Below are 24,801 nucleotides of genomic sequence, written 5' to 3' on the forward strand. Positions count from 1 at the left end.
CAGCTATTGATTCTTAATTTTCTTTAGCTCAAAGTAATCTTTATGCTAAAATGGCACAGTTTTGAGAGGCATATTTTGAGCCCCTTCAAGAGTCAAAGCAAAGGGTAGGAATGATAGCTCAGCTCTCCTAGTGGACCTGGGCTTGATTCCCAACATCTACATGGAGGCTCAGTCATCTGCAACTCCAGTCCCAGGAGATCTGACACCTTCTTATGACCTCCATAGGTACCAGGCATGTACATGGTATGCAGACATACATGCAGGAAAAATACCCATGCACATAAAATAAATATAAAAAGTCCTTTATAAAAAGTAAAAGCAAGAAAGGTATAAAATGGTGGGCAATGTTTGGGAGCAGGCAGGTTTTCTCTGTAAGCCCATAGAGGTGGTCTTTGCTGCTTTCTAGGAGTCGTGGTGGAAGTAGTAGAAGAGGTAAATGTCCTTCAAAAGGAGTTGACAGAAAAAGCCTACAATCATTATCTACATATAGGAGCACAAACTTGAAGGACCAGGAGAAATGTGGGTATGAGTAATCATAGAAAATGGATAATGCAAGATGGAGCAATAGAGGTCTAGTTTGACTTATTGACTTTCCTTAATGGAGGTAGGGTGATACTTGGATTCATAGTGTGTCATTCCAGAATAAAGGAAGCTGAGTACAAGGGGAATGAAATAATAGTGATATGATGGAACTAGGTGGACCTTGATAGAAATGTTCAACATCCAAAGCTAAATGTTCACTCAGGTTGTGGGTCAAGAGTTGTGAGTACTGAGAGCAGCGTGGGATATAACTTTCACTGCCCTGCATGAAACAGACTAATTCCCTTATTACCCATGGACTTTAGTCTTGTCCTTTCTATAGTCTCTCTCCCCTCTGTGTTATGATCTGGATAAATAGCTCCCCTATGTAAGATAAAATGGCTTTGATCCCATTTCTTTTTGCAGATGATTTCTTCATCATGTCTTTTCTTAATCTACTAGAGTTTCTCCAGTGAGTTCTCTTGAGCTTCTAGCTCTACTTCCTCACAACACCCCCCACTTACCTCTGACAATCCACCCCAACTAGGCCTTTGTTCCAGTAACTTCATCTCTTCTCTTCTCCCATGTTATCAACATCAGTACATAGTTCCTGCCATATCACTAGACATCTCAGCAATGATTGACACTTTGGACTTCTCTCTTAAAATCCTTTCATAGTCTGACTTAGCCTATATTCTGAATAGCCTGTATTTAGCTGGCATTGAAGATTTGAGCGAATTTAGTCTGGATCAACACATGTAACAAAATCCTTACACTCATCCCTAAACAAACTTTGCATAAAAGTGCTGTGAACAACATGTCAAAATTGAGGTCCTCTTGAAACCTAAGTAAGTTGTCCAAGAGGAAGTAAAACATCAATGGTCATTCTAAGTGCCCTGCCCACCCTGAATATCCATGGTCATCAATGAATACTCAATGGATACCAGACCCCATACTAATTATTTTACGAGTACTGACTACATTAAACCTTACTGCAAGACTTTGGGCAAAGAACAATAGTATCATCATTATCCCATTTTCTAATTGGGAAGACTGACAAATATAAATTACAGAGCTGGCTTAAGAATCTAGGCAGCCTTACTGCTAAGTTGACACAGCTAACTACTTGAGAGTAGTATGACAAGAATGTCAAGCTGACTGTGAAACCACTAGGCCCGCCATCATCTTTTACCCAACTGAATGACAGTCTTGACTGGAATGTCAATCATAGGACTTTCCTGTACATAATCTTTTTAAATTAAAATTTTATTAATTTAAAAATCCAGAAACACAGTGACTACATAAATAAGTACCATATTTGGGTACATGTCCTGTGAGGAAAGTGAAAGGGTAATACTGTTATGTTACTCATATTTGTTTACATGAGCTAATTAGAAAATGGATAAAACTGCAAAATGGTGCTTATAGTCTTGGCTGTCCCAAGTGTTTATGATACAAATAAATACACGATAAGAACCATATCCATTCTTCTCTACTAACTACAGGCAGTTTGACCTCTTTCCCCTATACCCTACACTCTACCCAATACCGAAACACTAGAGGATTTCTACATTGACAGCTCCCAAGTTCCTGCTCCCACAGCACTTTGGAAAGGTGTGTCCCTGCACCTGGAGGCAAGAGACTATCTAGGGGAGCTCTTTAGGTGTTCCCTTGAGGCTAAGCTTTCAGAGAACACCTGGGTGGGAAGGCTTTGGGGTGAATCATCTAGCAGGGGAAATCACCGCTGTCCTTCAGGATCTGGTTACTGATCTCCACACTCTGAAACTAGTTTCCCCTGAGAGGGAGGCAGCTGCAGATCAACACTGCCCCCATCTTATGTTCAATAATGTTCTGTGGCTTTGCAGTGCAGGATGTCTTATGTCCCTCTTCTGAATAGAATGTGTGTGATTGGCTGGCAAGAAATTTGTCTCATGAAGCCGTGGCCCTAAAGCCTGGTGTCTCTTTTGTGGAAACTGACCCTTCTCTGCCTGGTTCCCATAAAGACCAGACCTTTCGCACATTTTTTCCTGTCGTGTTCTCTTGCCTCGTGTGGGAAATATGGGGTTTCTAGGTCCTCATATTTCTTAGTACTTACTTGAGCTCATGCATGCTCCTCAGAGAGGACAGATCCAGAAAGCAGGCCTATGCTCCTTGCTAGGAAGTATTTATAGTTTTTCCACAAAGATGATTTCTAAAGCCAAGCCTCAGAAGGATAATTTATGCTGTGGCATTGGGCTGCAAATAAACACTTCAGGAGCAGCCTTGTCTAAAATCCCAGATACAACCTATGCTTGTGGACAAGGCAAGGCTAGTAGGAAGGTTTAGGAGAAAGGTCTGTGTCAGAATTCTCAGCTCCTGAATGAATAGTAACTCTCTTGACAGAAGAACCAATGTTCAAAATCTCACAAGGACCAAGTCTCTTTATAAAGTCAAATTTAAACTCCTGTAATCAGAGAAGTAAGATCGCCCTTAAATAGGGTTTTAGAATAATTCAAACTAAAGTGTCTGTCTAGGTGACTATTGCCTCAAGAAAATTAGTGAGCATTAGCTTATAAACTAGTGAGTTTTATAGCTGTGAAAACAAAAAAAAAAAGATGGACTATTTTATTTTTATCACATCTATTCTTCTACAGTTATGAATCTTCTACAGTTCTGGATTGTTTTGTATGAATTTAGTTTTTAATAATTTCACCAAATTATACCTTCCTAATGGAGGCTCCATAGAGGTTCAGGTAAGGAAAGAGAAGTGATATTCTTAGACCAAGTGAATTTAGCACTTCAAAGTGAACAAGACCCTTAACTGGCATTCTTCACCCTACCACCATGGTTGATGACTTCAAAAACTGTCTTAAGGGCTTGAGAGCAGAGTCTTCTGCATACATTTTCAATTTGTTTTCCTGGGTGCCAACAACCTCAACAGTATTTAGGAGTCAGAAATAATGGCAGTTTCAGGTTCAGTGTGTGTGTGTCTGTTCGTACATGTGTATATGAGATATGAGGATGGAATTTTGTTTTCAGTACTGAGAGTAGAACCCAAGGCTCCATACATGCTAGGTATGTGCTCTACAACTGACTGCCCTGTATCTCCACCCACTTGATAGTGTTTTTTTTTAAGAATGGAAGACACTTGAGCATTCAAAAGGCATTTCATACAAATGATTGCCCTATGTGACCCAACTTAAACTGAGCAGTTTCCTTCTCTTTCTTTCATATGACTAACTTTATGCATAGAATCCCTAAAAGTGTTTTTCTTTTAACCTTCAAATAAAAGTGATTCTCAGAGAAACGAAGGCTGCACCAGGATGTTCTATCCCTTCTCTCTCCAGAAATTATTAAAGACTCCTCTATTCTCTTTGAGGAGATGTTTGTGGGCTGCACACTGCTGCACATTGAGGAAAAAGGTATGTTGTGGCTGGCGTGGATAATTTGACTGCGTTTGACTTTGGGGTTTTAGAGAGCTGTTGACTTAAGCAAAGTAAGCCGGCAGTCCAGCTGCAGCTTGGGTTTCCTTGATTGATACTATCCAATCCTGGCTGTTTTGTCTAACAGTGGCCCTTTTCAGGTCTCTCCAGGTACAAAACCTGGACCAAATCTTCCAGTTCTGTTCTGCACACCCGACTTGAACACATCTGGCTGAGCCGAGCTTCTCCTTCAGTGAAGATCTTCCACTGGTCTAAAAGGGAAACACAAAATGGCCAAGAGTGTGTAAGATTAGAGCTGAACTAATTAGGAATACAACCATTAAGCTTTATTCTTTCCTACATTCTTGTAGACCCCTCAGGGCATTTGAAATATGAATGGCAGGTGGTTTCAACAAAAAAGCACCCCCTCAAACACACACTTTTCTCAGGGCAGAGACAGAAAACAAGAGATGGAGTTTTTACTTCAATCCATAGCATTTGAAAGATCCCCCAAATGAGACTCAATTGTTCTCCCATGAGTAAATCCTAAGCTATGTTTAGAAAAATTTTATGAAAGGATTTATTTAATTTCAAGTAAATACATGTGAGTGCAGGTGCCCACAGAGGTCAGTAATATCAGACCCTCCTGGAGCTGAAGTTACAAAAAGTTGTGAACTACCCTGAGATAGGTACTGGGAACTGAACTTGAATCTCAGCCACTGAAACAGCTCCACCTCCTGTGTTTAGAATTTTTATAGTGTATTCAGCATTTGCAAAATTTTCAACAGTCTATTTGCTTGCTCTACAGGTGGCTCACTTGGCAACAATTAAAAAAATACCTGTGAACAACAATACCTATTGCATCTCTAAACCACAGCTTGCTCTCTTCGGGCCAGATGTAATGGTTTGGGTTACTTGATTATTTGTCATTGTTGTCTCCATTCCTCACTTCCTTTGTCAACAACTGCTCATATTTATATTTCTCCTATATCCACATGCTGTCCTTATGCATTGTTGGCACCCTGAAATGCTAGCCTCTGGCTGCTCATAGTGTTCCATTCCCATACTGGTTCACAGCCCTTCCCACTCTCTTAACGTGGCTGCATTGTTTCCATTGCCTATTTACTCTCAATAGCCCCTCACATTTCTTTTTATTCCTATGTTCATGGTGTTGAAATCTGGGGAGCTCTGAGGCCGAGGTCGGGAAACTCCTTTTCACCCTAAACCTGTTTTGAACCTTTCTGGATTCCCTACTCACATGAGAACATAGTGCCCTCCCCTTGAAACCTGATCTCTCTGCTTCTTTCTGCCTTAAATTCCTCATTTTCCTCTATTCTTTATGCCTCAGCGCATGGAAGTAGAAAAAAGGGGGTGGATAATGTTTACCAAAGCCTTATGATGTGTCAGGCTATTGAGGCCCACTATGTGAAGGAGTTGGGCTTATGCCATTGTCCCCAGGCTACTCCACTGGACCATTTTGATAAGTTTTGGATCCCCGGTTATTGGGTATCCTCTGCTGCTGATGTAATAAGTCAATCAAGCCAATATAATAAATCCAGGTTTAATCTGAGCAGAGCAAAGCAACTCCTAGGTGACTCCTTGGAAGGCAGGGGAGGAATAAGGAGAGAACAGGGCAGGTATAGCAACTAGGTCTTAAGTAGCCTGTAGGTATAGTCTTGAGCAGCCCTGGGGAGGGGCTGACTCTTGGTGGGCTTTCTTAGGGGCGGGGTCTGGGGAGAGAGAGAGGTGGGGCTTCCACTTAAACACATTTCACTACCCACTTCCTTTAGCTGTACAATGTTTGGGGCACACAATACCTAATTTCATTACCCATCCCCAATCCTAGCTACTATGGGCACAGGGTATGTCTAAACCAGCTTTGAAGTCCTCTAAAGTTTATACTGTCTTGCTCACAACATGAACTAAAATGTATTCTATGGTGAACTAGTAATTTTGAAAGACACCCTGGTCTCTGTTTCCTTTATTCCTGACTCTCTTGTAGAGATTCCTCAACTGCTGCATTCAGATTCTCATACTGTTCATTTACTTTCTATTAATCTTTCAAAAGACATACAAAATACGTTACCAACCCCATTTCTAGTTTGCTCTCAGGCATCCTGATCAAAGCACATTCCAAGCAGATGTTCTTTTTCATCAACACGTGCTTATTCGTTAGCTTTTCATTGGTGAATGGCGTTACTATCCATCCAATCTACAAAGTTATTAATACTGGAGTCACTCTATACTAATCCCCCACCACACATCTATTTGTTGACTTAACCTTCGAAATATCTCTCATGGTGACCTATCTTCCCTTGTCTCAGAGACAGAAGAGTGTGAGAACTTCCTAATTCAGTTTCTCACCAGCTCTGCCACTAATGGTGCACTCCACTCCTCACAGTAAGACCCTCTTTCTAAAAGCCACATGTGAATGCATCATTTACCTGCTTACTAACTAACCCCCACTGCTGTGCTTTAGACTAGAGGTCAAATCTAACTACCTAGCATGGCAAACAGGACTGTTCATAGTCTGGATTCACCAAGGTGAGTGCTTATTAAATCTAATAAAGAATCCAGAGCACCACGTTGATATCACTGCGCTGCTTGTATTGTGCAGCAATTCCCAATGTTACCTGTTTTGCATGTGTACGTTTCACTGGCTTCTTCTAAGCCTTTTGACTACTTCATACCGACTCTTTTCATCTTCATTGCACCCTATGTGGCCTTGGTGATTATTCCTCACCCCCACCCACATTTCTTGTTTGCTCCTGCCTGAATCTTCTCTTAGGCTGCACCCTCGCCCTGGACTGATTTCTTGACCTGTTGCCCAGTCACACCCTTTTCTTTTAGAAAGCACCTCCTCCCCGAAGCCTTCCCCGACTAAGCCCACCTGGCTCTCAACTTATTGTTCTTTGCAGATTTCCCTGAGCACTTAGGTATTTAACTCCTCACAGCTATTCTAATTCACACTGAAGGCCTATTCGTGTTCTGTCTCGCCCATTAGAAATTCCCTGTGGATAGAATTCTGGTGCCTTTTATTCCATTAGAAGTGCTCCCCACCCATCCCCACCCTGGTGCCCTGCAGTATCTAGTCCCTAAGCTCCATCTAGTGTAGGAAATGGGAGAGCTCAAGTCTGCATGGATGCCTGGATGCTTTTAAAGAAACATTAGCACCTAGTGGTAGTTTTATAAGAGCCAGAGAGCTCTGCTACAACACAGATTTGATATGTTCCATATTTTTGTCCTCTTCTTCATCCCCAGATGCGAAGACTCCACAATTATACCACACCTGAAATCTTGTGACACATCCTTCAACTGTCTCATGCCTTGGTTTATCAGTTTAAGGACATTTAAGAAACCTTGACCTGAGCTTGTATGTGGACTATATCACAGTTTGCATTCACCATTTCCAAGCTTTTCCAGTTTGCACTCTGACACCCTCTTTGCTGTTTAGTCCTCTAAAAGAGAAATAGAACATCCCTTAATGTTCAAACTGAGCATTCTTTATGTATATTGAGAGCACAGAGGGACTTGGAGTGTGGCAACGCTAATTTAAAAGCTAGAGGTGATTTTCAGCAAAGAGTAAAAGGAGGTCCCACTTACTCAAGGTGGTCCGAGTCACCAGCTTGAAATGATGGAGCTCCCCAAACATCCTCTTGGAGATCTTCTCAATGTGGAAGTGCTGGAGAATGCCTAGGGCCAAGCACAAAGTGGAACAGGTGATGAAACATTTTCTATCTCTTTCTGGAAGCATGGACCCCCTTTTCTGCCCAGGCTGAGCATATAATCTCATTATTGGGGCTTAGGAGTATTGAGCTGGGCTGTGTAATGTACTTAACCAGGAACTTGGATAGCTCAAAGATTTTAATTGACTCCATTTGTTTCCTTGGCTCACTGGCCTCCCTTTAGCTTCTCCAGGGACTGGAGATAAGGGACGTAATACTTCTGACCATGGGATCCCCTCCTTAGAAAAGCATGAGTACTTCTTGGAGCTTCTGTAGCCAGAGGCAGTATTAGAAATTCTGCCTTTGGCCATAATTTGGATAGACTAGTTGCTGCCAAACCACTAGGCTGCCCTCCTGGCTAAACAATGAAAACCAGTAGTAGGACTGCAGGCATATTAGTTGTGTAAATAGACAAGCTACCCCTATTCCTGAAATCACACAGAAGTGCAAATTTTCCTTCAGGAAATAGTCACAACTCTTGGAGGCTTCTCTTAAGAAATGAAACAAACCCCCAAACGGGTTTTATGCATTAGCCCACATTTCTACCTTGCCTAAATAGTTCTTATCAGAGGCAGGTAAATAACTGGAAACTTCCAAGTAGTTAAGGAGCAACTTGTTACCAGCTCACTTAAACCCAGAGGTCAACAGGGAAGAAAGGAGACAAAGCTTGGGTTTTGCTGTGTCCAGGAAGCATAAATCTTGATAAAAAGCTTTATTGTGAGTAGAAGGCTACTGATATGTTCTACTAGCAAATTGCAATCCATTCATATACTTTAGTAGGGTGAAGGATATGTGGCTGGGTTCACTGCTTGAGAAATCAACAGGCCAGTTCTTAGTCCCAGAGTAAACATGGCTGAAAAGCATATGTGTATCCTAGCATATTTTCTAATGGGTAGGGGAAAGGCATTCTTTAGAAAAAGCAAGGTTGTTGGGGAAACGGAGAGAGAAAAGATGCAGTAAACAACTACAGCAGTATTTCTGAAAGTGTGATCCAAGTATCACTTGCACTAGCATCCCAAGGTTCTGCCTGAATCATGAAACGTTTATAATGTATCCAAGGCCTACTGAATTCTCATCTCTTGGACAGGACTAGCTAGTAGCACATTAGTACAGTTCTGTGCATGATGGTAGAGCACATACATGTTTGAACATGGTTATTATTGTTGCTATTTTGAGACAGGGGCTCACTGTGTAGCCCTGTTTAGCTTAGAACTCACTGTGTAGATCAGGATGACCTTGAACTCACAGAGATCCACCTGCCACTGCCTCCCAAGTGCTGAGATTAAAGATACATGCTACCATACCTGGTTTTTCAAACACCCTTGAATCTTGAACAGGAGGTAGGTTCAAATGAAATTTTATCCCTACACTTTGATTCCTGGAAAACTTGACCAGACTAGATCATCACTAGTCTTGTCTATACAGTATGGTGTGAATAGATGTGGGAGAACATTGAGTATTGAAAAGAACATTGCTTGTTGTGGTAGCTGCTGTGGGAAATCAGAAAAGCAACTAGATATCATGATAGGGATTGTTTTGAGTGAGATTATAATCTTCTTTACATTGTATGTGTGTCTTCTTCACAGAAGAGGGGTGTGTGTGTGTGTGTGTGTGTGTGTGTGTGTGTGTGTGTGTATGCATGCACTTGTGTACCACAGCACACATTTGAGGGTCAGAGAACAATTTACTTGGGATTGTGGGATTCAGTTCTCCCCTCCCATCATGTAGGTTCCAGGGATTGAACTGAAGTCATCAGGCTTATTGCCAAACTCCTTTACCTAGTGAGCCATCTCCTTGGTCCAAGACCATGATCTTTGTAAATGTAGGAAGGATGTTTTAAATTTATTTTAATCCAGAGTACATGGTATAATTCCAGAGACTTAGCTTCACACCGAAATATATATATATATATATGTCTATATATATATATATATATCTTGAGCTTCATATTGGAAAGGGAGACTGCAGTTCATTAGTTTACAACATAGGCCAGAGATTGGAACCACTTTGAGGATTTCAGGAGACATACTGATTGATTCACATGCCTGGCTCAGATCAACAAATTAGACTCCGGTGGTAGGACTTAGGTATTTGATATAAAAATCAAACCAAAACAAAACAAAGGACAACCCTAGGGATTGCAACAGTTAATCTTTTATCTTTAGCATGGACAGTGTTAAATTTGCAAATACAACATCTGTGCTAGACACCTGCAGTTTGGAAGTAAAGGGATAACTTCTGACCCAAACACGGGAATCTGCTGAAGTAAAATTAAGGTGAGTTGTCCCTTCTCTGCCCCACTTAGAGGCACAAATTGAATGCTGTTTTGCTCACCCTTTCGAATGGTCCAAACGTGGACCTCTACTTGAGGTGGTCTCTCAGTCTCCAGGGCTATTTTTCTGGTAGTCTCTCCATCCTCCACGAACACCGACTCATAAACAGGCATGGTTTCTTCTCCACAAAAGTAACCTTTGCTGTCAAAGTTTTGGCTTGGAGGTTCTTCTGGAACCAGGAAGCAAGTAGAGATTTGGCATGGTTTTGTGAACTTCTGAATTTAGCCATCTCACTGTTTAGAACAGCTGACACTTAAGCAGAAGTAGACAGTCAACAGGAACATTTTTTTTAGAGAGACAATGTTCTGAGATTTACCTTACTACCTCAGCTCAGGCTGCCCCTCTAACAGCCACCAAATCAACAAGACACATCTAAGCTCTCATGAGTTCATATGATGGCAGAATCAGTGGCTCTGTAGGGCACACCCACAAACTGAACTGGATCTCCCTACAAAAGTCACTGAGAAATGGACTTGGATGAAGAAGAGTATAGCCAGGTATAAATCTCTTAGGTACTTAAGGGCACACTGAATTTTCTATACTAGTGGAGAATTGTGTTCTGTCCAGCCCATGGTTGCTAAGAGAGGCCCAGGATATGGGCTGACAGAGGGCTTTGGTTAGCTTTTCTGACATCATTTCAGTATACTTAGAAAATACTCATGACACTCAATTATGTGCATATACTTGCCCAACGGATCCATCCAAATTGGCTTGACATTTCTGAATGCTCTTTGATTTGTTTGTAAGAGGAACGATAATACCGGATCAGCACCAGTGCCAAAATCTAGATGTCAGATTAGTCATGTACATGCTATGCCAAATGAATGGTTGGGAGATACCCAAAAAAATTGGTTAGATCCACTGTCTGTGGACCGTTTACTACGTATAGCAGATCACTGAACTTCAGCTCCCAGGAATAAAGGTACTAGCCTCATAATACTTATACCATACCCAAATACTGGCATTTCATACCAGACTCCCTTTGCTCAGGCCTCATACCAAAAAATAAGTTCCCCTTATTATTGGTGATAAGTTCCCAGATTATTGGTGAGTTGTTTCTTTAATAGCTTTATAATTAGCACCTCCTTCAGGTGTGTGTTCAAAGTATGTAACTCAAATAAGGAATACTAAAGAGATTCCTTTACATACCCTGAAAACTTTGAGACTGCAGAAGTCATCTATAAGAATATCTGAACCATCAGGGATAAATCCACTGAGGGTTGAATGTTTGGGGAATCTGTGGCTCATACTGACGAGACTCACTGTCGTCCAATCAGACATATTGGACTGGACATTGTAATCAAATTGCTATTGTATGTCTCTTTTGGACCTGATTAAGTTTCCTCTCTACCTCTGCCTCCCACCATTTGGCACTGTGAGGACAAAACCACCGTCATCTCTTGACAGTTCCAAGTTGGATCACTCAGTTTGTGGATTATCTTAGACTCAAGCTTCCTTTCTCTCTTTGCCTTTCATTTTAGACATTTGATTACTTGGCAGAGCAGGCTTTTTTTTTTTGGTGATGTTAGGCAATTAAGGGCTGTGTGCTCACAGTTTTCAACTGGGAAGAAGGAGGTCATGGAATGTACAGGCACTTCTGTCAATTCAACTGTCATGTTTACAAGGAGATCTGAGTTTCTTAAACTTTGCTCACTAGCTTAATGTTGGCTATGGACCTGACATATGAAACCCAACCCATGATGGCACTAAAAGTACCTGTCAGTTGCTCAAAGTTCTCCCAGTGTTCTAAAGAGTCTCTTAGAAGTACCAAACCCTCCTAAGATCTGAATTTAGACAACTGAAGAAATCCATGAACAACAAAAACCCAGTAGTGACTCAGCCCTAGGTGAAACTAGAAGACATTAAAACAAATTTTGTTCTTAAAAGGATGTATTCACTAACACCTTGCACTTTTCATCTCAAGGCACTTCGCCTCCATGCCTTCTACTCTTAGTTCCTTTCAGTGAGTTATGCCATAATTGAAGTCATTTTGGGCCATGTCCATTTCCCATGAGAAAATTATCCTGTGACTTCTAGAACTAAGAAACTTAAACACCATTACTTTGGGAGGTGGTGATGACAGATAAAGATGTGTTATCTCATCTCAGGAAGCTCTTTAAAATCATAAAAGAGCCATTTAATGACCAAATCCAAAAGAAGTGTGTAAGGAATTCCAGGTATTAGGGCAGTAGCAGGGGTATGAGAGGTGAGTTAGGGAATCTGTAGGAGTTGTATGTCTTGACCAGTTCTTTGGTGGACACTGACATGTAAGGTAAGGCTAGCCTCTAACAGAGCAATAAGAAGAGAGAGGTGGAATTTATATCCTTTACCTTGGCCTGGGTTTGTTACTGATGGAGCCTGCTCCCATTTGTTGTGATGAAATGTTTGGCTTGGTCACCAGTGATCTTTATTTCTTCCCTACCAAAATAATTCATATTACTACTCCTTTTTCTTTCACTGCTTTGTCCCTTTTCCTTTAGGTCATGCGCTATTATTTTAAGAGGCCACTGATGGTCTGACAGTCCTGTTTGAGGGCCCTTTCATGTCATCAGGAGTCTATTCAGACATCACATTTCACTGACTACTTTTTGACAGTGTTTCATGCACTATTCACCATCTCCTGATCTTGCTCTTTCCCCCTTCACAGTCCTCATCACATGCTAAAATTACATCCTTGATTAGATATCACTGTACTTCTTCACTACACTGCAAGAACCAGGCAGTAGCCTTTGCCTGTCTTGTTCATCACTCGCTCTTCAGTGTCTGTGTTTGCATGCAGTAGGTTCTTAACATGCATTTTTTTTTAGCTTGAATGCAGGGCACATTTAATGTTTTGCAGGTGCTGAATATATGGAACAGGCCCCCTGAGCCATGTTGACAGTGACTCTTGGGCAATATGACCCCTAAGAGTGATTTAAAATGCATACACCCAGGTCTGGCTCAGAGAGAGAAAAGTACATAGAATGAGAATGGAACTGTCTCTTTCCATGATGCCCAATGGATATACTAGCTTAACATATCTGATTAGGATGGAAAACAGTAAAAATAGCTCATTTGGGGAAACTGGTTCAGTCAGTCAGATTCTTCAATATATTGACAATTGGGATTCTGGCGGGTGGTTTTTAAAACAACAACTTTTATTGTGTTTTCAAATGATGAAAGTAATACATGTTTACTATTGAAAATTTAAAAAATACAGTGAAAGAAGAAAATAGGAATACTTGGTTAAATCAGTTATCCAAAGATGATGTCTGTAAACATTCTGTCATAATCCCTTCCAGGCTTTAAAAAATCTAAGTACACACAAACTTTTTCATAACACAAAAATTAAGTATAATACACATATTTTTGTAGCTTGCTCTTTTAACTTAATTATTACATGCCTGCCGTCTTGGTCTACGATGGTTTTAATGGCTACATAATATTTCACAGTGAAGTCATACCACAATTGAGCCATTCCCTTATGAGTGAGTTTTCTGATTGTTCTCAATGTTTCATTATGCACCTTTATGTATATCCATTTACTTTCTCAGGGTAAGCCCACAGGTGGGGTTGCTTATCTGGATGCTTTCAAAACACCACCAACCTAAGAAGAAAATTCTTTTTTTTAAGCGATGCATGCTCTGTGGCTCTCGTTTTATTTGAAATCACCTGTATGAATAGGATCCTAAGCACAGTGTGACATGAGATTCTGTCTGAAAAATCAAAGAATCCAATCTGAAAACCTGATCTTTAGTGTTTAGGTAACTATTAATTTTTGCCTAAGATTATCCTATATTACACTTTAAGTGTAAATGTTAGACCTTTGGCCAAAGAGAAAAACATGTTGGGGGATTGCAACTGACATTAAGATTTGTGGATCAAATGAGACCCCAACCTTGGAAGGGACTATAAGTCATCATGTTTGGGTGGCTCTGATATCCACATCATTCCTTGAATATATTCCCTGCCTATCCCTAATAAACACACTTCCTCCTGAATTTCAGTATTTTGATTTCTACTATTTGGCTAGCTCCAGTACTTTGTATCCACATTCTGTCCCTGTACCTTTCACTATGGAAGATGAAGGGCATTGTAGTTACCTTAAATTATCACTTCCCAAGCTTTAATATACTCAAGTAGAATCACTTGAGAATCTTAACTGCAGATGCAGGGCAGAAGGAGGCCTGAGAGTCAGCATTGACAATTAACTGCTAGGTGCTGCTGGTCTACCAATCACATTTTTAAGGACAAGACCATGAAACAATGTGAGCATGCACCAATTGTTCTCAAACTTTTCTGTATATCAAAGGAACATATCTGAGGAACTTCAAAGAGTCCCTAGCCCAGGTGACAATTCAAATCAGTTAAATCATAATATTTGGAGATGGGGCACAGGAAATTTTAGAAGCTCCCTGGGGATTCCAATGTGGAGACAATTTCAGGAATCATAGACTCAGGTAAAGATTCTCATGTACTTACACTGAATGTATGTTTGCCTGTAAGGCAGGAAAGACTGTTTAATGGAAGGGATAAATAATGTATCCACCTTTATTGTAAAAAGTGTTTGTTTTTCACTTGTGTTTACATAAATTCTTTACAGAAGGCCTAAGAAATGATGAATTAATGTACCAGGGAATGGCTAATTCATTGACGGTGGAATTCCGGGCTTGGGGGTTGTGGTGGTCATGGTGGTTATAGGAAGTCACTTGCTTTAACAATATAATTTTGAAGAAAAAGAAATGGAGACTCAGAAAGTTGATGGGGCTTGTTCTAGATCATACAGGAAAGCTATCGCAGACCGAAGTTACAATGACATCATTATAGATGACACATTTTTTAAAATCTAGCTCATGTGTTAAAAACTACCGTTTGAGTAATTTGTCTTTTAAAAAAGATCATCTACATTTTCAAGTAGAAAAGACAGTGGGCTGGAAGTGACCTGAATTTAAGGCCTTGACTGTCTTATCCATTACTTTCATGACATTGGGAAAGTCAGTTTATACACGTCACTGTTCTTGTGTTTAAACGAGAAATAATATAATTATAGGATTTTGGTGTTGGAAGGTAGTGAAGGGGAGATAGAGTTGGATAATCGATATTAAAAGACCATTAGAATGAATTATTTCTATTTTTCTATGGCACAGTAGGGGTACCATAGCGAAACCAATTCGTGAGAAATTTCAAAATGACTAGAAGAGTCTGGGGATAAATATCAGAGGAGATGGAATGACAATTACCCTGATTTAGTAATCATGCCTTGTAATATATGACTTGAATTATCACACTGTGCCCCATAAATATATACAGATACTATGTCTCAAAAAATTAAAACACAAAATCAGAAAAAAATATACAAATGGAGCACAGTGATATTTTTTCATTTTTTTTTACATGGGGCTGATGGGGCCCAGATATATATGGATCTAGTGTATTTTTAAGGTCATATAAGTACCTTAGATTTGGACCAGAACCTAATCTCCTTCCACTATAATTCATGCATCTCCCATATGAAAATAGTACTGGATTATGGCTAGAAGTGAGTTAGTGATTTAAAAAGTGAAAGATGTGGCTGTTTTCCCAAAACAGTGATAACATAAACTCTCTAATTTAGAAAAGCAAGAACAAGTTAAGCAATTTGGCACGTGTGTGAAGTTGCAGACAACAAGAAACTCTCTAGAATATTTCTGAGTAGTCAATTACTTCAAAGCAACCATCAGTCTCTCAGAAGAGGAAAGAATGAAATTCATTCTTGCTAGAACTACTATCATTAGAATTATATGACAGGCCATTTATGTTTCTGATGCACAAAGAATATCGAACAGGACTCTGTGTGGATCCCATTCAACCAAAGGCAGGGCCTCCAGCCAACGCACCTTTTGCCTTTTTACCTGGACACACCTTGCAGCACTTTCCATCTATTTTTTGAGGGTACTTGCAGGGGTATCGACTGGGGCAGTGGATTTTCTTACATTCTTGTTTGGTGACATTGCAAGTGCATAGCACACATTCCACAATGCCAAACGCCCGTAGATTTGGGTGCCAGGACTCTCCGTGAGAATAGGTCTTTCCGTTGGAAACACAAACTGAAAGAGAACACAGGAGTAGAGAGAGAAGATGGGTTACTAGTCTTAGAATACCATCCATCAGTTCTTTAAAATATCAAACATTCTTTGTTTTATCATGGCAAGAACATGCATTTACAGAGGTAGTCTTTGACCATAATGCTGTTTGAGTGACAAGCTACCTTCAACAGTTATCCATATGCCGCTAGCAGCAGCCTCTGGAGTCCCACAAATAGTCTGAGAAATAGTGGACATTCTGCAAATAGTTTTCCATGGGGTAATAAATAAATTCATGAAAATTGAGTTCTATTTTTCCTGAACATCTGATAATGAATCTCTAGTACAGTGTAGTATTTTTAATATCTTGAGTGGCACAGAAAATATGTGTGGTCTAAGTAGTTATGCTTCTGGATATAATAATTTCCAAAAGAGATTTGCAATCCAGGAGGGTTAGATGAAAAAGTAATTCTCTTTCCAAATGACCAGTTTCATCTATAGCCTGAATCAAATCTGTTCAGAATATCAAATGCTGTGGGAGTCTGACTTTCTCAGATAGATGAGCATAAGATTTAATGTTGACAGACTATATTTTGGTATTAGGAAGAGGGATGCTAAGACGAGTTACTCGTGAAGTGGTGGCCCTTTATGCCTCTAATCTTCAGGCATTTTTTTTTTCAGTTTCCCATTGGTAGCTGCTATAGGGATGTGGCTACAGCAAACCAAATCAATGTTTGCCTTACAGATAGATATCTTTTGTCCCTCAGTTGTTGATGGAGAAGTATAGTCATTGCCTCTATGTTTTCTGAGATATCTTGAAAGAGCATATATCGGGACTACAGACAGAGGGAACTTATGAAGGAAAGGGGACACAGAACATCCTTCCAGATATGTCAACCTTAAACTTATCAGGCTACTACTATATAGCATGGAGCTAGTTTCCAGGGAAATAAATGGACAGGCAGTGCTGCGAATGGAGAGGTCTGAGAATGAATGTTCTCCATTTCTGAATGGCTAAGACTGTGGACATTTCAGGCGGTAAGTGGGTCTTAGTATGGCTTTCATTATTTCCATCACCTCATCATATCCAAGGAGATCTGTCGGCATCTTAATCAATGTTATCTCTAGGGTAGGGTGTATCTCTTTGGGCAGGGCTGGAGGGAGACATATTCCCACTTGGGGCGTTTCTAGGAATTGACTGATTTGGCTGCAACACAGACTCGGAATGAATCATTAGGCTATTTCTTTCTCATCAAGTCCACTGGGTCACATTAAAGAATATGAAAGATGTTGGCTGTTTTTTACTGTCTTTTGCAAGAACTGCTTGAGTACTGGGCCCTCTAACAGGTCAGTCTGTGTAAAGATTTCCAAGAAACTAACCTGGAGAAGATCCCAGTGCACAGAGAGTCTCAATAGATACCTAAAGAGTGAGACTCAGAGCTATGAACAGAACCATAGAAATCAGGCAAGATGTATTTCTCTCTTGCCTACACTTTTCTCTCTCTTCCCAACACAGTAACATTGTTTTCTAGACTGTTTTGAACAAGTGGGTACAGAGTTGGCCTCAAGAACAGTTTGGCAGGATTCAAGTTTAAAATGGAGGAATCTTGTTGCTTTTCTTCTGTGATTTTTAACAAAGAGCAGAGTGTATATACCACAGGGGAACCGTCACTATAGAGAGAGCTCAGGAGAAGGGTGATCCATACTCCGGGAAAACAAGGCAGGCAGCACTACCTAAGATAAGCTTCATCTTCCTTCTAAACATTTGGACTGTAAGAACAGTCCAACCTAAGCAGAATCCTACACTCTGCAGTGGAATAAAATGTAGCCCTTAGAAGGGAAGAAAGCCTCCTCCTACCAACAAAATTCCGAAAGACGATTTTGAATCATCCATCTGGGGTTTGGGCGTTAAGGTGAAGACAAGAAATTCTTCAGTGAACTCTTAACAGAAAGGTCAAAAGAGGAGGGATGCATCCAGATAAATGTGGCAGATGAAGAAATATGAAGCAGCCAGAGCTTTTGTAGGGCACTGAGGCAGTGAGGGGATGAGCCTCTACTGTGAAAAATGAAGAGTTCTTAGGAAATTATGGTATTTAGGATGTTCAAAGTCTATTTTTGTCCTCAATCCTTTTTTTAAGGATTTGCAATGCTTCCAAAGCAAATAAAATCTATTGGGAGTAATTTAGGATTGAAAAATCCAACTGTATCTTTACCTAACTTTTCTTCATTTCATAAAGTTGTATCAGAAAGCTTTGGAACTTAAAAGTCATAAATTTCAAATCAAACATAGATCAATAATGCATATTTCTAACCATTTTAATAACCACAGTTTTATTAAATTGCATTTAGAGTTTTCTCTTAAGCCTGTAGATTTTTAAAATTGATGTTTTTATGTATAATCTGAAATTTACATGTAACTAGTAACAGATGTGATGAACTAGCTTTGGCTTGACCAGCTCTGTTGAGATTTATCCTAGGAGTTCTTTGTAATGGATTGTTTTTCACCAATGTTATTCATTCATTTAGTTTAATAATTTACTTTTATCCTGTTCAAAGAATTGCCTTTTGATTTCTTTTTCTCTCTAAAGGAAACAAAACATGCTTGTGGTTATGTAAAAAGGAACCAGTTGAGCTTTATTCCAAAGAAATGATTGACAGGCTACCCAACAAACTTAGCACCAGTCAATATTATGCTTTTCTCTTCCTCCCACCTCTGCTACTGGAGTTGGGGCAGTGGAGGCCAGAAGAGAGAAAACTGGACCAATGAACATAAATGGATGCTTATGCAAACTCATGGCTGAATGGACTACAGTGTTAACCTGTGCAGTGGTCCTGCTTCTCAGCCAGGTGGTTCTGGATTTCTCACTGGCTCACTCAAGTGGAAGGATGATCTCCTCATTTGCTACACACTGAATCAAAACCTCTAAGCTTGAAGCCAGAAATATTTAACAAGAGTCGCAGGAGAAAAGCTATTTAACACTTAACTATTGAGAAGAGCTTTCAGAAGTGTTTGGCACCAAGTACCTTTGAATGTTGGACGCCCTGCTTATTAAAGATCAGGGGATTTCTCCAAATGACCTCTAACTCCCGGATGCAACAGAGAAAGTACTAGAGGTTGCTGCATAAGCAAAAAGGGCACTTGTGTATACTGTTCTGGGTGCATTGGTAGAAAGTCCTACAAGTCTTCTCAAGTCACTTGCTGATACTCACTTTGAAGACTTCACATTTAGTGGTCCACATGTGAGTATACACTATTTATGGGATAAAGGGTCCTGTCCCAAGTTTGGTTTCTAAAGATCAGGTATGCTGTGGAGGATGCCCTTTACCTTGTCCATGTTTGTGCTTGTTATTGATGACAATCTGCACGATGGTTCCTGATGCTTGCTGGGAATCCATAAGAGCTCCCCGGTGACTTCTCCCCCCAGGAAATCGAGGAGGACCTCCAGCTTGTCTGCTTGGTGGAGGGTCATAGGGAGAACGGAGGTAAGAATGTCTCTATAAATAACAAGAAAAAAAACATTTCAAAACATGTGTCAACAATGAGATGATAGGAATTGAGTTATATGCACCAGCAGCAATTCAATGAATTGATTTTTAGTGATGAACTCTGATCTTAACTGTATGTCTTCCTACATCAGCAAAGGTAAGGATGTGACTGTGAGAGAGCAGCACTGGCAATTTGCTGAGATTTTCCTCTCTCCTTGTAGATTGGACAAGATTCACAGAGAAACTTGTGAGGAAGAAAACAGCCCCAAAGGCTAATGTGTCTTCCTGCTAAGAGACTCATATTTCCCAGTTTAAGAGTTAGTCTGCAATACAAGGCAGAAGGTAGCAGGTCACAGGAAAAGTCCAAAGTGGTGTTTAAATTACGAGGAGAGATGCTTGTCGGGGAGGGTTTGTGACCTGGGTCATAAACAGTGGGTAGACTTTTTTTTTTTTTTTTAATAGGCAGTTTGTGGGGAATATTCCAGGCAGAAGTTTCCAAATTGAGAAGGTGTAGCAGAGAACATAGAGTCCTTAAAAGGGAACAGTTGAAGGATAACATTCCAAAAGGGGGTTGGAGCCAGATCAGGAGGACTTTAAATGACAAGCTAAGGGGTAAGTACTTTATTTGGTAAATGATAGAGGTGGGAGTATGGAAGCCTTTGAGGATTTTTTTTAAGAAGAGAAGTGACTTAATCAAGAGGTTTTTCAAAGCATTAAACCCTGTTATGTGTTAGTGAACTGGAGAAGAGAAAAGGGTAGAGGACAGACAGGGTCACACAGCTGTATAGTGAGAGTGTAAACCCAGGCAATGATAGATAACATAGCAGCGCACTTCACTGATACACAGCAGCGATAGCATGCAAGTTCTCCGGAGTCAAGGACTTTGTTTGTTCACTGCCATAGTGCCTAGAACAATGTGTAAATCTAGACTGTACTCGTCCCTAGCTGTTAAGTGAATAAAAACACTTTCCCACTCTTGTGGGACTAATAAAGCAATCACTATTCTTTCTTCAAGAGTTTAAGGCAATAGTAAGCTCAACTATTCTCCTTGTTCCCTGGAGCTGAGGTAGAGGGCAGGTAGAAAGGGATGGATGGAATAAGAATAAAACCTTAAGGATTAGAACATTAATAGGCACAGTTTTAAGGGCACCTGTTATGGGTAAAGAAGGGAAAGCCCATGAACAGATTTCATGAACAGTTAAAAAGGAAGATCCTTAAATTCACTTATTTAGATAACAGACAAAATGAGACAGTTAGGGTATCCTTGAACCAACTTACCATAAGACAAACTTATATTGCTATGTATCATAAGCACATCTTTTGGAAAAAAAATTCTTTGGGGGAAGGGAAAAGTGAACAGAAATTGGAATAAAAGGACTCTTTTTGACTCCTGACAGAAAATGTCATTCTCTGTATCTAAGAGCCCACTCTGGCACATTGCCATAACAGTTCATATAAACAAGAATTTGCTCCAATTTGTTATCATGTCCATGGATGAGATTCTCAGGGCAAATAGTTCTCATTCCCACCATGGTTTTCATGTCTCTTTTTTGCCATAATCGGTAGCATTCCACAAAGGCTATTCTTTCCTTTCTGTTGCTTGACAACATTTTGCTAAAGTAACAAGGAGAAGAAATTTTGCCTGGTGAGTGTCCCACTGCTGCCGAAAGAAAGGTGTTCAATAGCAATACAATTAAAAATACGTTATGTTCTCTGATTCACAATAGTGAGCACAAAATGTAAAACTCTTCTTTAGCACTAAGGTGTAGTATGGGCTGTGGTTTCAAACAAAGAAGAAAACCAGAAGCATCAGAGATTTTGAGCAGAGGACCTTTTGTAGACTGCTTAGGCCCACATATTCATCTTAAAGTTTTAAATATCTCCACATTTGGCCCTTGGCTGGTGCTATGGGTTACAGAACCTTTGAGATGTGAAATCTATCTGGCAGAGGTGGGTCACTGGACGTGGACCTTTGAACTTACACTTCCCTACTGTTCCAGTCTGGTTCTCTAAATCTTGGTCCAGCCACACTATGTGAGGAGCTCCAATGATTGCTCCTGATACTACAAATTGGTCCACTCCTACCACCATGCCTCCTCTGCCATGCTGGGCTGATGTCTTCTGAAACTGTGTGTTAAGTAATCTTTCTTCCTAAGTAGCTTCTGTCAGCTATTTGTCACAGCATAAAGAGAAGTGACTAATACATCATGCAAATCTTTTGTTTTGTTGGTAGAGAAGCTGAGAACAGATAGGGAACTTATCCAGAACAACAAAGTTGAAGTTTTGAGGATGGAGTGGTAGTGGTAGTATTTAGAACAGAAATAGGAAGAGGAAGAAGAAGAATGGTTAACAACCTTTTAGCTAAAAGCTATTTCAAGCAGAAAGTCTTTTAGCTCTGGTGTTTACCAGCATATACAAACAGAACTCTACCATGACTGCATTTAAGGGTTACCAAAGGAGCTGTTCAAAATGCTAGGAACAGGTTGTCACTCCCAGAGATTCTCATGTAACTGGTCTGAAGTGAGGCCTGAGCTTCAGGAATTTTATAGGCAGAGGTAGGGAATCACAGACATAAAGGGTTTACTGTGGGGCAAGAGGTTGGAAAGTGATGGATGTGTAAATGTTTTTTACTTTTTATACCTTTTGAGATTATATTGTAATTTTAACTTTTCTCCACTTTCCTCCCCCCAAACCCTCCTATATGCTTCTCCATGTTTTTTTCTAATTTATGGCATGTTTTCATTAATTGTTAGTGTATGCAATAATCTACATGTGTATACATATAGACTTCTATATATTACCTACTTAGTCTGTATAATGGCTGTTTTGGAGTCCATCCTCTGATCAAATAAAAAAACTTCAGAGGCCAATATACCTCATAAATTTGAGCACAGAAGAAAAGCCTTTAAGACCTTATAACTGTAAGTGAACTTGGAGCTCATCTTAAAAATTAGTTGTCAAAAGGCTGCCTGAGTGGAGAAAAAAGGCAAAAAAAAGTTTGCTTGAAATATGATTTTTTTTTTGCTCAGTATTTTCATATTTCTGACTTACTAACTTGAAGGTCTGAAAACTTTGCTCAACTTTTGAGGTGGGTTTAAAATAATTCTTTTTCCATTGCAGAAGCCCTGCAGAAACTCCTTCCTCCATTGCTCTCATGTTTAAAAGATGAAGGTTTGGCATGGTCTCACTCATATAAGAATCTAAAGAGTTTCAAATGTAGAATGTGTTACTGGGCAAAAATAGTGAGGAGGAGGGGATGGGGCAAAGGTGAGCATTAAGTCTTACTTAGACATCTGATGGGGGAATGTCTTTCTGTAGGCTGTGAAAATATGTTGCTCTGATTGGTTGATAAATAAAGCCATTTGGCCTATGGCAAGGCAGCTTAGAGGCAGGTGAAATCCAAACAGAGAGATAGGAAGAGAAAGGAGAGGAAAAGGAGATGCTGCCAGCCAATGCCATGAGAAGCAAGATGTATAAAGTACTGGTAAGCCACAAGCTACTTGGCAACTTATGGATTAATATAAATGGGTTAATTTAAGATATAAGAACTAGATAGCAAGAAGCCTGCCATGGCCATACAGTTTATAAGTAATATAAGTCTCTGTGTGTTTACTTGGGTCTGAGCGGCTACAGGCCCAAGTGGGACTGGAGAAAACTCCAGCTATAGACAACAGCAAGAAGATATGGCATTCTATTGATTATATAGAACAATAATGAAGTACATATTGCACACATCTAGAAAAAAGAATACTGAACGCTTTCACCACACACAAATTATAAGTGAGGAGATAGGTATGTTTAATATGATTTTAACACTACACAGTGTATATATATATATATATATATATATATATATATAATGTTATTGAAATACTACACAGCACTGATAAAATTTTATATATTAGTGAATTTTTAAAGAAAGGATAATGGGGTGGGGGTGCTCAGTGACTAACAACATTTATTATGCTCTTGCAGAGGATCTGATTTTGGTTCCCAATACTCATGTCTGGTGGCTCACAAACATCTGTAATCCCAGATCCAGATCTGATACCCTCTTCTGGCCTCTATGGGTATTGCACTCATATGTACAACCCTTCCTGCATTTATATGTATGATATATATATATATATATATATATATATATATATATATATATGATTTTTAAAAAGGGATAATTATTTATTAGTAGTATGAAATACATTAGGGTCTCAAAATGATCTTTAAAGGACATTTTTGGTTCTAATGTTTTACTGTGGATTTGTGGGATATTACCATTGGAGGGACCTGGGCAAAGGACATAGATAGCTCTGTATTGGTTCTTATAATTCTAAGTAAACTATAGTTATCTGAAGCTAAAAAGAAATTTTGCTTTGAAAGGTGTCTTCAGAATGTGTTATAATCCACACAACCACAAAATCGTTATATTTCAGTTACTACTAGCTTACAGTCCCTAGCTAGAAGAACTTTTAGGCCAATCTCCTTACCAAACATTTTTAACTGGCTTTATTATTTTAAAAATTAAAAATTAAAAACATTTTACACTGAAATTAAAGAGCCCCAAAGTCTATACCTTTCATTAAACCTTTATACAGCAAGAATGGGCATTCTGACATTGTTTTCCAACAATGTCACTGACAAGTAGATTTTTATCTGTTTCATGCTATTTCTATGCTGTTCTGGCTAGTTTTATGTTAACTTTACACATACTAGCATCATCTGAGAGGAGGGAGCCTCAACTGAGAAATTGCCTCAGTAAGATTGGGCTGTAGGCAAGCCTGTAGGGTATTTTCTTAATTAGTGATTGATATGGGAGGGCCCAGACCATTGTGGGTGGTGCCATCCCTGGGCTGATGGTCCTGGGTTCTATAATAAAGCTGACTGAGCAAGCTATAGGGAACAAGTCAGTGAGCAGCATTCCTCCATTGCTCCTCCTGCCAGGTTCCTGCTCTGTTTGAATTCCTGTCCTGTCTTCCTTTGATGATGAGCAATAATACTGAAGTGTGAGCCAAATAAACACTTTCCTTCCCAAGTTGCTTTGGTCATGGTGTTTCATCACAGCAATAGCAACCCTAATTAAGGCATATACCAAACTTTTTCACTATCCTCTAAGTAAATTTATTATCATTTAAAGGTGTGGGGGACAAAACTCAGAGTCCATCCTCATTTTTATTTCATTATAACTTATATACCCCTTCAATCAACATGTTTATTTATTGGGTGCCTACTATGTACCAGGTACATACTTTCCCATTACTATAGATGCTATGTATTACTCAAATTGTATTATACAGTATCA

General features: G+C 39.7%; 1 protein-coding gene across 4 annotated transcripts in view; it reads right to left on the bottom strand.

Annotated features, from left to right (window-relative positions):
- Positions 1-1,766: 1,766 nt before the first annotated feature.
- Chrdl1 (chordin like 1) overlaps positions 1,767-24,801 on the bottom strand; it is a 119,090-nt gene continuing 96,055 nt past the window's right edge. For 2 of the 4 annotated variants that reach the window (XM_028876955.2, XM_028876956.2), the window contains exons 8-12: positions 19,346-19,514; positions 15,849-16,043; positions 9,980-10,147; positions 7,524-7,613; positions 1,767-4,192 (exon numbers count right to left, since the gene is read on the bottom strand). In XM_028876955.2, the coding sequence (XP_028732788.1) occupies positions 4,062-4,192; positions 7,524-7,613; positions 9,980-10,147; positions 15,849-16,043; positions 19,346-19,514 (753 nt within the window). In that variant the 3' untranslated portion in view covers positions 1,767-4,061. Of the gene's footprint in view, positions 4,193-7,523; positions 7,614-9,979; positions 10,148-15,833; positions 16,044-19,345; positions 19,515-24,801 lie in introns of all 4 variants that reach the window. The other 2 variants (XM_028876952.2, XM_028876953.2) reach the window with 1 other exon arrangement.

This window comes from Peromyscus leucopus, chromosome X, assembly GCF_004664715.2.
Source record: "Peromyscus leucopus breed LL Stock chromosome X, UCI_PerLeu_2.1, whole genome shotgun sequence".
NCBI lineage: Eukaryota > Metazoa > Chordata > Mammalia > Rodentia > Cricetidae > Peromyscus > Peromyscus leucopus.